This window comes from Wyeomyia smithii, chromosome 3, assembly GCF_029784165.1.
Source record: "Wyeomyia smithii strain HCP4-BCI-WySm-NY-G18 chromosome 3, ASM2978416v1, whole genome shotgun sequence".
NCBI lineage: Eukaryota > Metazoa > Arthropoda > Insecta > Diptera > Culicidae > Wyeomyia > Wyeomyia smithii.
The window spans coordinates 97750951-97762551 of NC_073696.1; the positions used below are offsets into that span (position 1 = coordinate 97750951).

General features: G+C 35.8%; 1 protein-coding gene across 3 annotated transcripts; it reads left to right on the plus strand.

The window, feature by feature from the left end:
• Positions 1-7573: 7573 nt before the first annotated feature.
• On the plus strand, positions 7574-11271 carry LOC129729641 (stress-induced-phosphoprotein 1). 3 transcript variants are annotated; one of them, XM_055688363.1, is made up of 4 exons: positions 7574-7765; positions 8837-8900; positions 9633-10680; positions 10739-11271. In XM_055688363.1, the coding sequence occupies exons 3-4, from the start codon at positions 9758-9760 to the stop codon at positions 10809-10811; spliced, it is 996 nt and encodes a 331-aa protein (XP_055544338.1). In that variant the 5' UTR covers positions 7574-7765; positions 8837-8900; positions 9633-9757; the 3' UTR covers positions 10812-11271. The 3 variants fall into 3 exon arrangements, with proteins under 3 accessions (XP_055544338.1, XP_055544337.1, XP_055544336.1); XM_055688362.1 differs by lacking the exon at positions 8837-8900; XM_055688361.1 differs by lacking the exons at positions 7574-7765; positions 8837-8900 and having other exon boundaries at positions 9522-10680.
• The last annotated feature ends 330 nt before the right edge of the window (positions 11272-11601 follow it).

The following is an 11601-nucleotide window of genomic DNA, read 5'->3' on the forward strand; positions in this document are numbered from 1 at the left end:
TATAAAATTTGGTGCCACTAGCAAGCCTTTGCTGTAGCGGCAAACATAGGTGGTAGATACATCAGTCGGCATTTTCTGCAACGAAAAATTACCTCATTTTGACAACATATTAAAGTTTTGTAATGCTGGCATTAAAAATATTCGACACGTCAAATTTTCAGTGTGAAAACAGCTTTCCACTGTCTTAACGCCTTATGCGCACTGTAATTGATATCGTAACGATGCAATCAGCATCATATCCGATATCAGATTAAACAACAAATTGTCCTTGTTAGGATAAAATAAATACCTTATTGAGAGTTAATATTCTCCCATTCATTTTGAATGTTGGAACGGTTATAAATTAGACTTCATCGCCATGCCTTAGAACGTACAATTTTTTTCTTTTTTCCTTCAAAAACCATCAAAACTTAATAATTATGCAAATGGTCAATCCTTAATGAAACGCATATTTCGATTGATCTGATTGGTCGTTATATGATTGCTCTCCCAAGCACGGTCGACAGAACTATAGAACTAGTTAATCGGGAATGTACTATTTGGCCTATATAAGAGCCTGCTTCTGTCTAAACTTTTGCACAGAATGTTGAGCATATTCAATAGTAATGTAACGAACAAGCATATATAGTTTTACATCAACCTTGTGGTCATGGCTTTGCACAAAATCCTAGAGATTGTTTTATCAAGATGATGGCCACCATATCAATAAAGTTTCATATGGATCAGAGATTAATGAGTCGAGATATTTTGTCATTTGCAGTTATTCCACGACAAATGACGGATCGATAAATGAAAAAATTATCATTACTATGACCACAGACAAACAGACGTCGTACCAATCGATGACGATTTCATCGATCAGAAAAATAACGATTATTTTGAAATTTTTCTTAGTGGGCAATAATGCCGCTAGTGTCGCTATAAGCAAACGTGCACATTAGGGTGTCCCAAAAAAAATCTTTGTTGAAAAAGTCAAGATGCTCAGCCCTAAATTGGAAGATAATGTTATTTATAGCATTTTTGTAGAACATTTCGACTTTCTAAAAAATTGTTTTCAGGTTGCCCAAACGTGATTTATGAAAAAATGACTTTTTTAAGCTACAAACTAACTCTTTTGCACTTTTTTCAATTCTGTTTGATTCCTACATTTTTCCATATATTTTTTTATTTTTGTGGGGTTGTTTTTGAATATTTTGCATGGTTCAGTTCAGCATTGCATTCAGTTTTCTGACTCCCAGTGCCCATTAAACATCACAGAAAAAATATTTTTCTAATAATTTTTAGATAAAACCCTTCAAAACACGAATAAATAAAAATTTTGATCAAGAACTGAAATTTTCATTGCAAAACGGGATTTAAGTCGAAAATTTACATGAAAAAAGATACTTGATATCTTATCGGGGAGCTGATATATTGGCATTTTTATATATGATGGAAAACTATGCATTTTAACAAATATGTTTAATAACTGTTTTATTTTGGGAGATAACAAATTACAATGTTCAGAAAACAAATGCGTTTTTGGATGGCTGATAACTTAGTAAAAGGTTTGAAAATTCGGAAAAATCTGCGAAAAAGGTTAGAACGAAAATTGTGATTTTTAGTGCCTTATAATAGAAAACTCCATGTTGCACGTAATATGTAAGAGATAGTAACATGATGTCTTCGGTAAAGATAACCTAAAACTTCTTTTGAGATAACCTAAAACTTTGTCGAAGACACCTTTCGTCTATCTTATTCTGGGTAAAAAGTAAATTTTTTAACTCACTCATTGGTGAATTGATTACCCATCTTTCTACATTTAAAGATGCATTTTTGAATATCCTGAAACTCCTCCGAACATACCTTATGGCTAAAATCAACATTTGAATCACTATTTAAGAAATTATACGCACAAACGGCAAAATAAAACACTGTGCAATGGAGATATTGAGCTTTAGTGGCATTTTTGACAAAATCCATCACATGTATAAACGCCAATATCTCATGTAAATTTTTGTCTTGAATCCCACTTAGCAGTAAAAATTTCAGTTCTTCATCAAAAAAATTTAAATGTGTTTTGAAGGGTTTTATCTGAAAATTATGAGAAAAGTTCACTTTTTTGTGATGTTCAATGGGCTCTGCGAGTCAAATAATTGAATGCGATGCTGAACCAAATCATGCTAAATATTCAAAAACAACCCCACAAAAATAAAAAAATATATGGAAAAATCTAGGAATCGAACAGATTTGAAAAAAATTGCAGAGTGGATTTGTAGCTTGAAAAAGTCATTTTTTCATAAATCACGTTTGGGCAACCTGAAAACGATTTTTCAGAAAGTCGAAATGTACTACAAAAATGCTATAAATAACATTATCTTCCAATTTAGGGCTGAGCACCTTGACTTTTTCAACATCGAATTTTTTGGGACACCCTAGTGCACATTCATTATCAAAGACAAAAACAGTTTTACGAAAATGAATTAGTAGGCAATAAGCTCACATGGTGGTGCACGAATGTACCGTTTCGAATAAGGACGAAGATTTTTCAGGATTTTTCTTCGAAGAGGCACGTCGGTTTGTCTGTGATAGCACAGACCTTCGTTGTTTTCTTTTTTTTTGTTTATTTTTTACAAAAAAAATAGTAGGAGGGTGGTATCCAAGATACGACCGCATAGTTGACGTAGGACTACAATATTTTTATATTTTTATTTTGAAGTTATGTTTGATTTGAGCTCGTTTTACTTTTGTAGTTTGCTTGATTTATTTCAACCAATTTATGCTCAACATCTTCCAAAAGGAAGGTATTTCAGTTCGGGTGGTAATATCAAGTATCTAGGTCGTAAGCCCAAATTCATCAAGCGACACCTCAAACGACTTGGAACTAAAACTAGTTCATTGGTGGCCATTTCTACTGTTAGGGTCGTCTTTGACCAATTGAAAAGTCAAAAAGGCATGAAAAAAGAACCGTTCATTATTGGCATGGTTCGATTTTGGCAACAGAAAAATTCTGGCATGTTGCCAAAATCTAACGGGGTCTGTATTTTAATTATTACTTTGAAGCACTCTATCTTAGAAGAAAAAATATTCTCTTTAACATTCACAATGGTCCAGAAACCAAATTTAGGGGGAAATTTAGGTCTAGAGCTCAATAGCAATGTTTCAGAGAAAAACTTTTTTTTACAAAGTTACTTAAAATTAATGGAGCTATAAAATTGTAGAATCAGGTTTTCTATCTACAAAAATAAAAAAGTCAAATACTTGATAGCATCTAAAATCTTGATCACCCTAATTTATGATACTGCTATACGGAACAAGAAGAAGAAGAAGACACTTCAAACGGCATTTCGATTGTGTTCCATGCCCCACTGTGCGTCAACAGCGGCAATGTAGTTTTCACTTGGCTTGACAGCACAAAAATTAATATTGAGTTTTTCTGCACTGATAGACGACGAAAAACCAGTGCTCTGTTCATACATTGCTCAGTGCAGTACTGTTGCCTGTGCCATCTCCTTCAAGACATCAGTTTTATTAACATTAACATATTTATTAACAGCAGAATGTAATACTGTCTGATAGTGGAGGTGGTTACGAACTTTCCAAAAAAGCTTTACCTTCAAGACATCAAAATAGTCTAGGCTCATGGAAGCTAACATTAGTTGACCTATTGGGACGGGGAGATTCTGTCAATTTTTTTTGCCACTGCTATACAGGATATCACAGCAGTCAGTTGGTGTTTATTCATGAAGTCTGTGCCAGGCGTGCTCGCATATGATTGGTGCATTGTTGGTGAAAATTCGACCTTAAAACTTTTATTCAATTTTCACTGTTTAACAATGAAGTGATAATGAAAATTGAAGAATCACAAAATTGTCCATCATTTTATCAATCCAACGACATATTGATTATTGTGATCCATCATGTGGTTACATCAGTATAACCGTTTGAAATCTTTCATTCCGACGTTACATCTTGGTTTTAGTTTTCGCGAAATGTAGCTCAATATAGTGCGGTTAGACGTAGTCCTACGTCAAAAATAACAAAGAATTTAGAGTGAAGATAGTTTACAAAATGTTTTTGGGAGGTGCAACCTAAAAAATGCATTTTAAATGTGAAATTTCAATGTTCGTTTGAACCTAAGCTTTTCGTAAAAATATACAAATAGACAAGTTACGATATATCGGATTATCGGAATGTTTTTTACAATGTTTTAGATCATAATTTTTTATATTACTCTAAATCTATTTATTACCTGTTTATTAGTTTTTTTTTTCGCAAGACATACGACTGCTATGAAATTAGGCTTTTGGATTTTTCCAAAGCTTTATATTGAGATACCTATATTCCTTTTTCCTGAGAGTATGTCCAATCTTATCCAAAACACTGCAAAAATTAATCCAAATTTCACACATCGGATTTAATTTTTGATAATGTCTCAGAATCAGAATCAGAATACATTAAAGTTGCTTTTTACGCGGGGGATACATGCCGCGTAAAAAAACCGCGTAAATTGCGGAATCCGCGTAAAAAAACCGCGTCAATTTCGGAATCCGCGTAAAAAAACGCGTAATTTCCGGAATCCGCGTATAAAAACCGCGTCAACTCCGGAATCCGCGTAAAAAAACCGCGTAAATTCCGGAATTTTTATTTTTGCGATCAGAGTGAAGAGAAACCAAAATCCGCGTAAAAAAAATACCGCGTAAATTCCGGAATCCGCGTAAAAAGAACCACGAAAATTCCAGAATCCGCGTAAAAAACGCGTAAATTCCGTAATCCGCGTAAAAAACCGCGTAAATTTCGGAATCCGCGTAAAAAAACCGCGTAAAAAGCGACCTTAGTGTATACTATACCCAGTGGTAGGCACCTGAAAGGGAGAAACGGATACGAAGCTGTGATAGTGTCAAAGGAAACCAGAACGAACTGTTCATTTGAACCAGGTGAGAAAAATATCTCTTAGTAATAAATATTGTTATAGCTAAAAAGTATCGCGGTGCTTTGAAAAATATTCAACGTAAACATTTTTTGTATTCATTGTGGATTTATAAAACATCCAGACACAGACAGACGTCCAAGCAAGAACAACATTGATCAAAATTTCCGTGTAAATTTTCAAAGTAAATTGCGTTATAAATCACTTGTACACTAGCCCCGCCTGGTGACCTTATCGCTACAATACATTTTTTATCGCTGGTGTACGAGGCTGGCGGTACTGGTAGCGCTATCTGGTTTTCACACATCGGATTTAATTTTTGATAATGTCTCAGAATCAGAATCAGAATACATTAAAGTTGCTTTTTACGCGGGGGATACATGCCGCGTAAAAAAACCGCGTAAATTGCGGAATCCGCGTAAAAAAACCGCGTCAATTTCGGAATCCGCGTAAAAAAACGCGTAATTTCCGGAATCCGCGTATAAAAACCGCGTCAACTCCGGAATCCGCGTAAAAAAACCGCGTAAATTCCGGAATTTTTATTTTTGCGATCAGAGTGAAGAGAAACCAAAATCCGCGTAAAAAAAATACCGCGTAAATTCCGGAATCCGCGTAAAAAGAACCACGAAAATTCCAGAATCCGCGTAAAAAACGCGTAAATTCCGTAATCCGCGTAAAAAACCGCGTAAATTTCGGAATCCGCGTAAAAAAACCGCGTAAAAAGCGACCTTAGTGTATACTATACCCAGTGGTAGGCACCTGAAAGGGAGAAACGGATACGAAGCTGTGATAGTGTCAAAGGAAACCAGAACGAACTGTTCATTTGAACCAGGTGAGAAAAATATCTCTTAGTAATAAATATTGTTATAGCTAAAAAGTATCGCGGTGCTTTGAAAAATATTCAACGTAAACATTTTTTGTATTCATTGTGGATTTATAAAACATCCAGACACAGACAGACGTCCAAGCAAGAACAACATTGATCAAAATTTCCGTGTAAATTTTCAAAGTAAATTGCGTTATAAATCACTTGTACACTAGCCCCGCCTGGTGACCTTATCGCTACAATACATTTTTTATCGCTGGTGTACGAGGCTGGCGGTACTGGTAGCGCTATCTGGTTACGGATTGCTACTACAAAAAACTTTACACAAGTTTGGAACTCAACTTGGACGTCTGTCTGCGATTCAGATTTATTTTTACCGAGCCATTGACATCCCTATATGGAGTAACAGTATATGACAATGAACTCATGTCCTGGGCTCAAATTCATTTGTACTCGCGATTCCGGAATTTACGCGGTGTTTTTTTTTTGCGCGGATTTCGGTTTCTCTTCACTCGGATTTCAGAATTAAAGCGGTTTTTTACGCGGATTCCGGAATTTACGCGGTTTTTTACGCGAATTCCGGAATTTACGCGGTTGTTTTACGCGGATTCCGGAATTTACGCGTTTTTTTACGCGACACGGATCGGGGGAAATAAAAAAAATGTCAGTATACGATTATAAAACTTGCGCTTTCTGGGTTTACGGCTTGGATCACAATTCATTTTAAAATTAAAGAATCTCTTATCCAACTTCTGTTTTATTTAACAACAACTAACCAACTGTCTAGACCAATTTTGAGTGTAACATTCGTTTCTCATTCGCTAATCGCTAATTAGCGACGCTAATATTCAATTAGGTTGTTTAGCTTCTCACGGATTTCTGATTTTTATATATCAAGTAAAAGAATGTAATTTTCTGAGCAAAACCTGATTTTTTTAAATTGAGTATCATTGTCCTTCGATTTTTAAATGAAAAATAAAAAATCGGTTCAAATCGCTACAATGACAGTTGGTATAATTTATTCGATATATCGAACGCATGTCGAATCACAATATCGAATAGGTGTTAACGTAAACCAACCAGGACTATGCTGTAAAACTGATATAGCTAAACAACCCAATTCGCAGTTTAGCGATTCCGTTGATTTTGGAGCTGGTTAGCGAATTGTTAGATATTTAGGCAAAACACTTCAGGGCCCTGGTTTAGTTGTAAACTCGTCAATGAACCACTTCTGGCAACTTTGCGGACAGCTGATCGCATAACGCCGTAACGTTGTTCACTACGAAGGAAAAATACCACGCGAAAACCTAAGACAAGACGTGACAGCTGGTCACCGTTGCATTCAAGCAATTTGAACCGGCTGCTGATTGGCTGAATTCGATAACGCAATCGTCACGTAGAAAATACAGCGAGGTTACTTTTCACTGTAAAGCAGTGATGCTGGAGAGTCATAATTTAGCTATTATAATTGTTCATAAATAATGATGCAAAAGTATGCAAGGTACATGATATTACCGAGTAATGTATTTCACTGTTATAACTTTAAAAATGCATTGATTAATCGTTTATTACTATTTCGGTTGAATTCCAAGAAATTTAGAAAGAAAAAATTTGGGTACCAAGAAAATTAGGAAGAAAAAATTTGATAGTAGAAGTATGCTTTATTGAACATAAAAAAATAAATAAGAATTGAGTGTTATTCGCCTATATATTGCAATTTTAATTTGTTTTATTTTCATTGACCTGCAGAAGTTGTTAAAAATAACAGTCTGGCATCAACGGTATGGAACGTTCAAAAAAATTTCGACGGGGATGACGGCCGTTACGAAAAGAAAAATAAGAAGCCAGCTGTCGCGTCTTGTCTTAGGCGAAAACAATCAAAAATATTTTATTCTCACGTTGTATCGATTGAACTTACAAATAGTGCGAAGAACAATATATCTTGCTGCTATAAACGTTGTGTTTGTGTACATTAATAGAAAAGTGACAATAGAGTGGTTTTTAACTCGAAATTAGCAGTTCAGTTATAAGTAAGTTTGTTTCCGTATACTATAGTATTATGAGTCAGTTTGCTTCCGTAGTGTTTAGCAATTAATTAGTGTCTTAGAATAGGCAAAGCTACAACGAATTCTAGTAATATGTGGTATTATGGATTATGTATTTAAAAATATGTCATTATTTATTATCATCCGACCGAACATAACCTCTGTGACGCTTAGTCAGCAGAGGTGCCAAGAATTTTGGAAGTTTGAGAGCCTTCAACAAAAGAACTACTCTAATATTCAAAAAACTCTTCAGGGTTTTCCCAGTTTCTCACAAATAAAAATACAGGCCCATGAAAAATATTCGGTCGCGAAATATAGAAGTAATAATGAAATAATTGTAATGTATTTGGGGACGACAGCGAATTAAATTAAATTGTTTTTTATCTGTAATACTACACTGTAAAAAAATTTCACGTCGAAGTGAAGTGATTTGCTGTTGAATTCGCACTACTTGCCGAACATTCCAAAGTGAAAAGAAAATCCTTCGAAACATGTTAATGCAAAGAACGGTGAAATCAACAGCAAATCACTTGATTTTCTGTTGTTATGTTCATCTTTTTTGATATTCTTATGTTTGAGATACAAAATGTTGGTCATTTGGATATTATCTGCTAATCACAATAAATTTAAAAGGTTTCTGTTTATTTTGGATTTTTCAATTTTATTTTATTCTAGGTTTTCAATTTGATTACAAAATGACCACTGTCGCTGTGTCGGTGTATTCGATTTCGGGATCTGTAAAAGAGTTGTTTTATTATTATTTTATTAATATCAAAGATTCAATAGAACTTACTTCCAAACAAATTTTTAATCTCCTGGGAGAATGTGCTGCTTGCGCCTTTCGCCATCGCGACTATTTTTGTTTCGTTTTATGTTTTTGACATTTGTCAATTGGAATCGCAGCTGTAATTCAATTAATTTGAACAGTGGTGCAAATTCAAGAGATATTGATTATAATATGATGGTGATTTCCATTGAACAGTTTTTGACGCAAGATCATTTCATTAGAAAGTGTTAATCATTGTGAAATCAACACTAAATCACTTCAATTTGCAGTGTGACGTGACGAATCGAGTCTAGTGCAAAAACACTTGAAGTAATCGTGGCATTTAATTACAGTGTAAGTAGTACATAGTGGCAATGGTAAACAATATTTGAATTGCAGTAAAGTGGAACACAGAAATATTTATGCTCCTATATTTGATTTGAATTTCTACTAACAATATGATTTATCAACCGCAAATTTACTCTTAGTTCACAGCTCTTCTAATCAGGAATACCAGATGTGCAGATGCAAAACGCAAATTTCGAGAGTCCGTGTGCAGATTTTAGTTGATTTGCAGATTTTTCATAGTTTGCAGATTTTTGCTAGAGTCTCCTTATATTCGCGTAGATTTTTGAAGACTTTGCGCGAGCGATAATTTTCCGAATCACGGATACATTTTTTCAGATTTCAAGCAGTTTTTTTCGGTTTTTCAAGCAGTTGCAGACATTTTTCAAAAAATCTGGCTAAAACACCATCTAATAGTGTTTTAGGTGTTTTGTTTAAAGAACCTAAGAAGCTGATAAAATTGCCTCAAATTAATAAATTATTTACAATGGCAACATTGCACGCCTGACTGACACCATCTGTCAGTGTCAGTTTGAATTCGCCTGAAAGATTTCGCCCTTTCGGGATTTTTCTTGACAGTTCTCGAAACGTTCGTCTCTTTCTTTTCAACTATGGTTGCCCTCTTTTGACACACAGCGCATGTTTCCATTCTCGATTGTTCGAATCAGTTTTACGACTTTTTAGCATCTGGCTGGCTGTTAGTTCATTTGCGATTCTAATACCGGTTATATCATTTCGCAGCTTGCAGCAATATTCTTCTCAGAGGATAAAGGATTCGTCTTTATCGAAGATCAAGAACACAGCATATAGCGGTCGTTTGAATTATTGTGCTATTTTGCAACAGTGAATTTGTCATAACCACGAGAATGGCATCCAAAGAGGAAGAGAATCTTCCAGAAAACAAGAAGCTAGCCCGCAAGTCGAAAGAACAAGGAAACGAGGCGTACAAGAAAAAGGATTTTGAAACCGCGTTGGATCGCTACCGTGCGGCACTGCAACATGATCCTACGGATATTACATTCCACAATAATATTGCGGCAGTGTATTTCGAACAAAAAGAGTACCAGAAATGTATCGCCGAATGTGAAAAAGCTGTCGAGGTTGGTCGCGAAAATAGGGCAGATTATAAACTAATAGCGAAGGCCTTCACCCGCATCGGAAACTCCTATCGTAAGCTAGAAGATTACAAATCTGCGAAAACCTACTTCGAAAAAAGTCTTTCCGAGTACAGAACGCCCGATGTGAAGGCGTTGTTAAGCGACACCGAAAAGCAAATCAAGGAACAAGAAAGATTGGCATACATTGACCCAGCCAGGGCTGAGGAAGAGAAGGAGAAGGGTAATCAATTCTTCAAACAGGGCGATTACAGTACAGCGGTTAAACACTACACGGAAGCAATTCATCGTAATCCAGACGATGCCAAATTGTACAGCAATCGAGCGGCGTGTTATACGAAACTGGCCGCTTTCGACTTGGGCCTTAAAGATTGTGAAATGTGCTGCAAACTGGATGAAACCTTTATCAAAGGCTGGATCCGTAAAGGTAAAATTCTGCAGGTAATGCAAAACAGTTCGGGAGCGTTGACTGCTTACCAGAAGGCGCTCGAAATTGATCCCAACAACGCAGAAGCCCTAGAAGGATACCGAACTTGCACAATGGCGGTACATTCGGATCCGAAAGAAGTATGGAAAAAAGCCATGCACGATCCCGAAGTGCAACAAATTTTAAAGGATCCCGCAATGCGAGTTATTCTTGATCAGATGCAGAGTGACCCGAAGGCGGTGCAAGAGTGAGTTTTTAAAGTATTTGTAAGTTAAGGACAACAATTAAATTTTCTGATCTTTTAGACATCTCAAGAATCCTGAAGTGGCATCCAAAATTCAAAAACTGCTGGAGTCTGGAATTATTCAAATCTACTAAAACTATTCTGTCAGCAGCAGCCACCGCCGTGGTAATCATGTGGAATGGTGTGTTTAATAGGTACGGAGCGGTTAACGGGAATTCCTGCTGTCAACGCCAGTTTTATATATGCGTACGAGTACGAGCCGTTCTCCCAGTCTACTACTATTTGTTAACTTTTCAGAATGCTTTTCAAGTTTACACAAAACGCATCAGTCGCGGTGTTGTTCCGTTAGGAGAAGAGAAATGGCTGAACGAAACCCTAAAATTCAAAACAAACTATACAAACAATATTCTCCATTCAATAAGCTTATTGATACTATAATTGATTGAAACATCCAGCAAAGCAAACGCGTACATTAAAAAGTAGTTAAATCGTAATACTATCACTTGTACCGGAGCGACAGAGTGGAACAGTTCTAAACTAGCCAGTATAAATTGAAAGTAATAATCGCAAATAAAGCTAGGGTTTATTAACAAAGATTTTTTTTCTTTCAATGTGAACAGATTTCTATTCGAGTGCAAACTCCAAATCGTGCATCTAATTCATAAAAATGTGAAGTTGCAGTGCGCATAGCTTCCCATGAATCATTTCCGACCTTATACCTTCGACTACGAATTTAAAATCCTCTGAAAAATAAGCTTTACAAAATTGTCTACTTCCAGTAGAACCCAGTTGTATACTAACTACTAAAACAGTGGTTTTCAACCTTTTTGGCTCCGCGGCCCCTTTTACAAAACAAAGAGCTCCGCGGCCCCCTTTGCAAAGCAGAGAGCTTCGCGGCCTCCCAAAAGAATTTCAGATACAAGT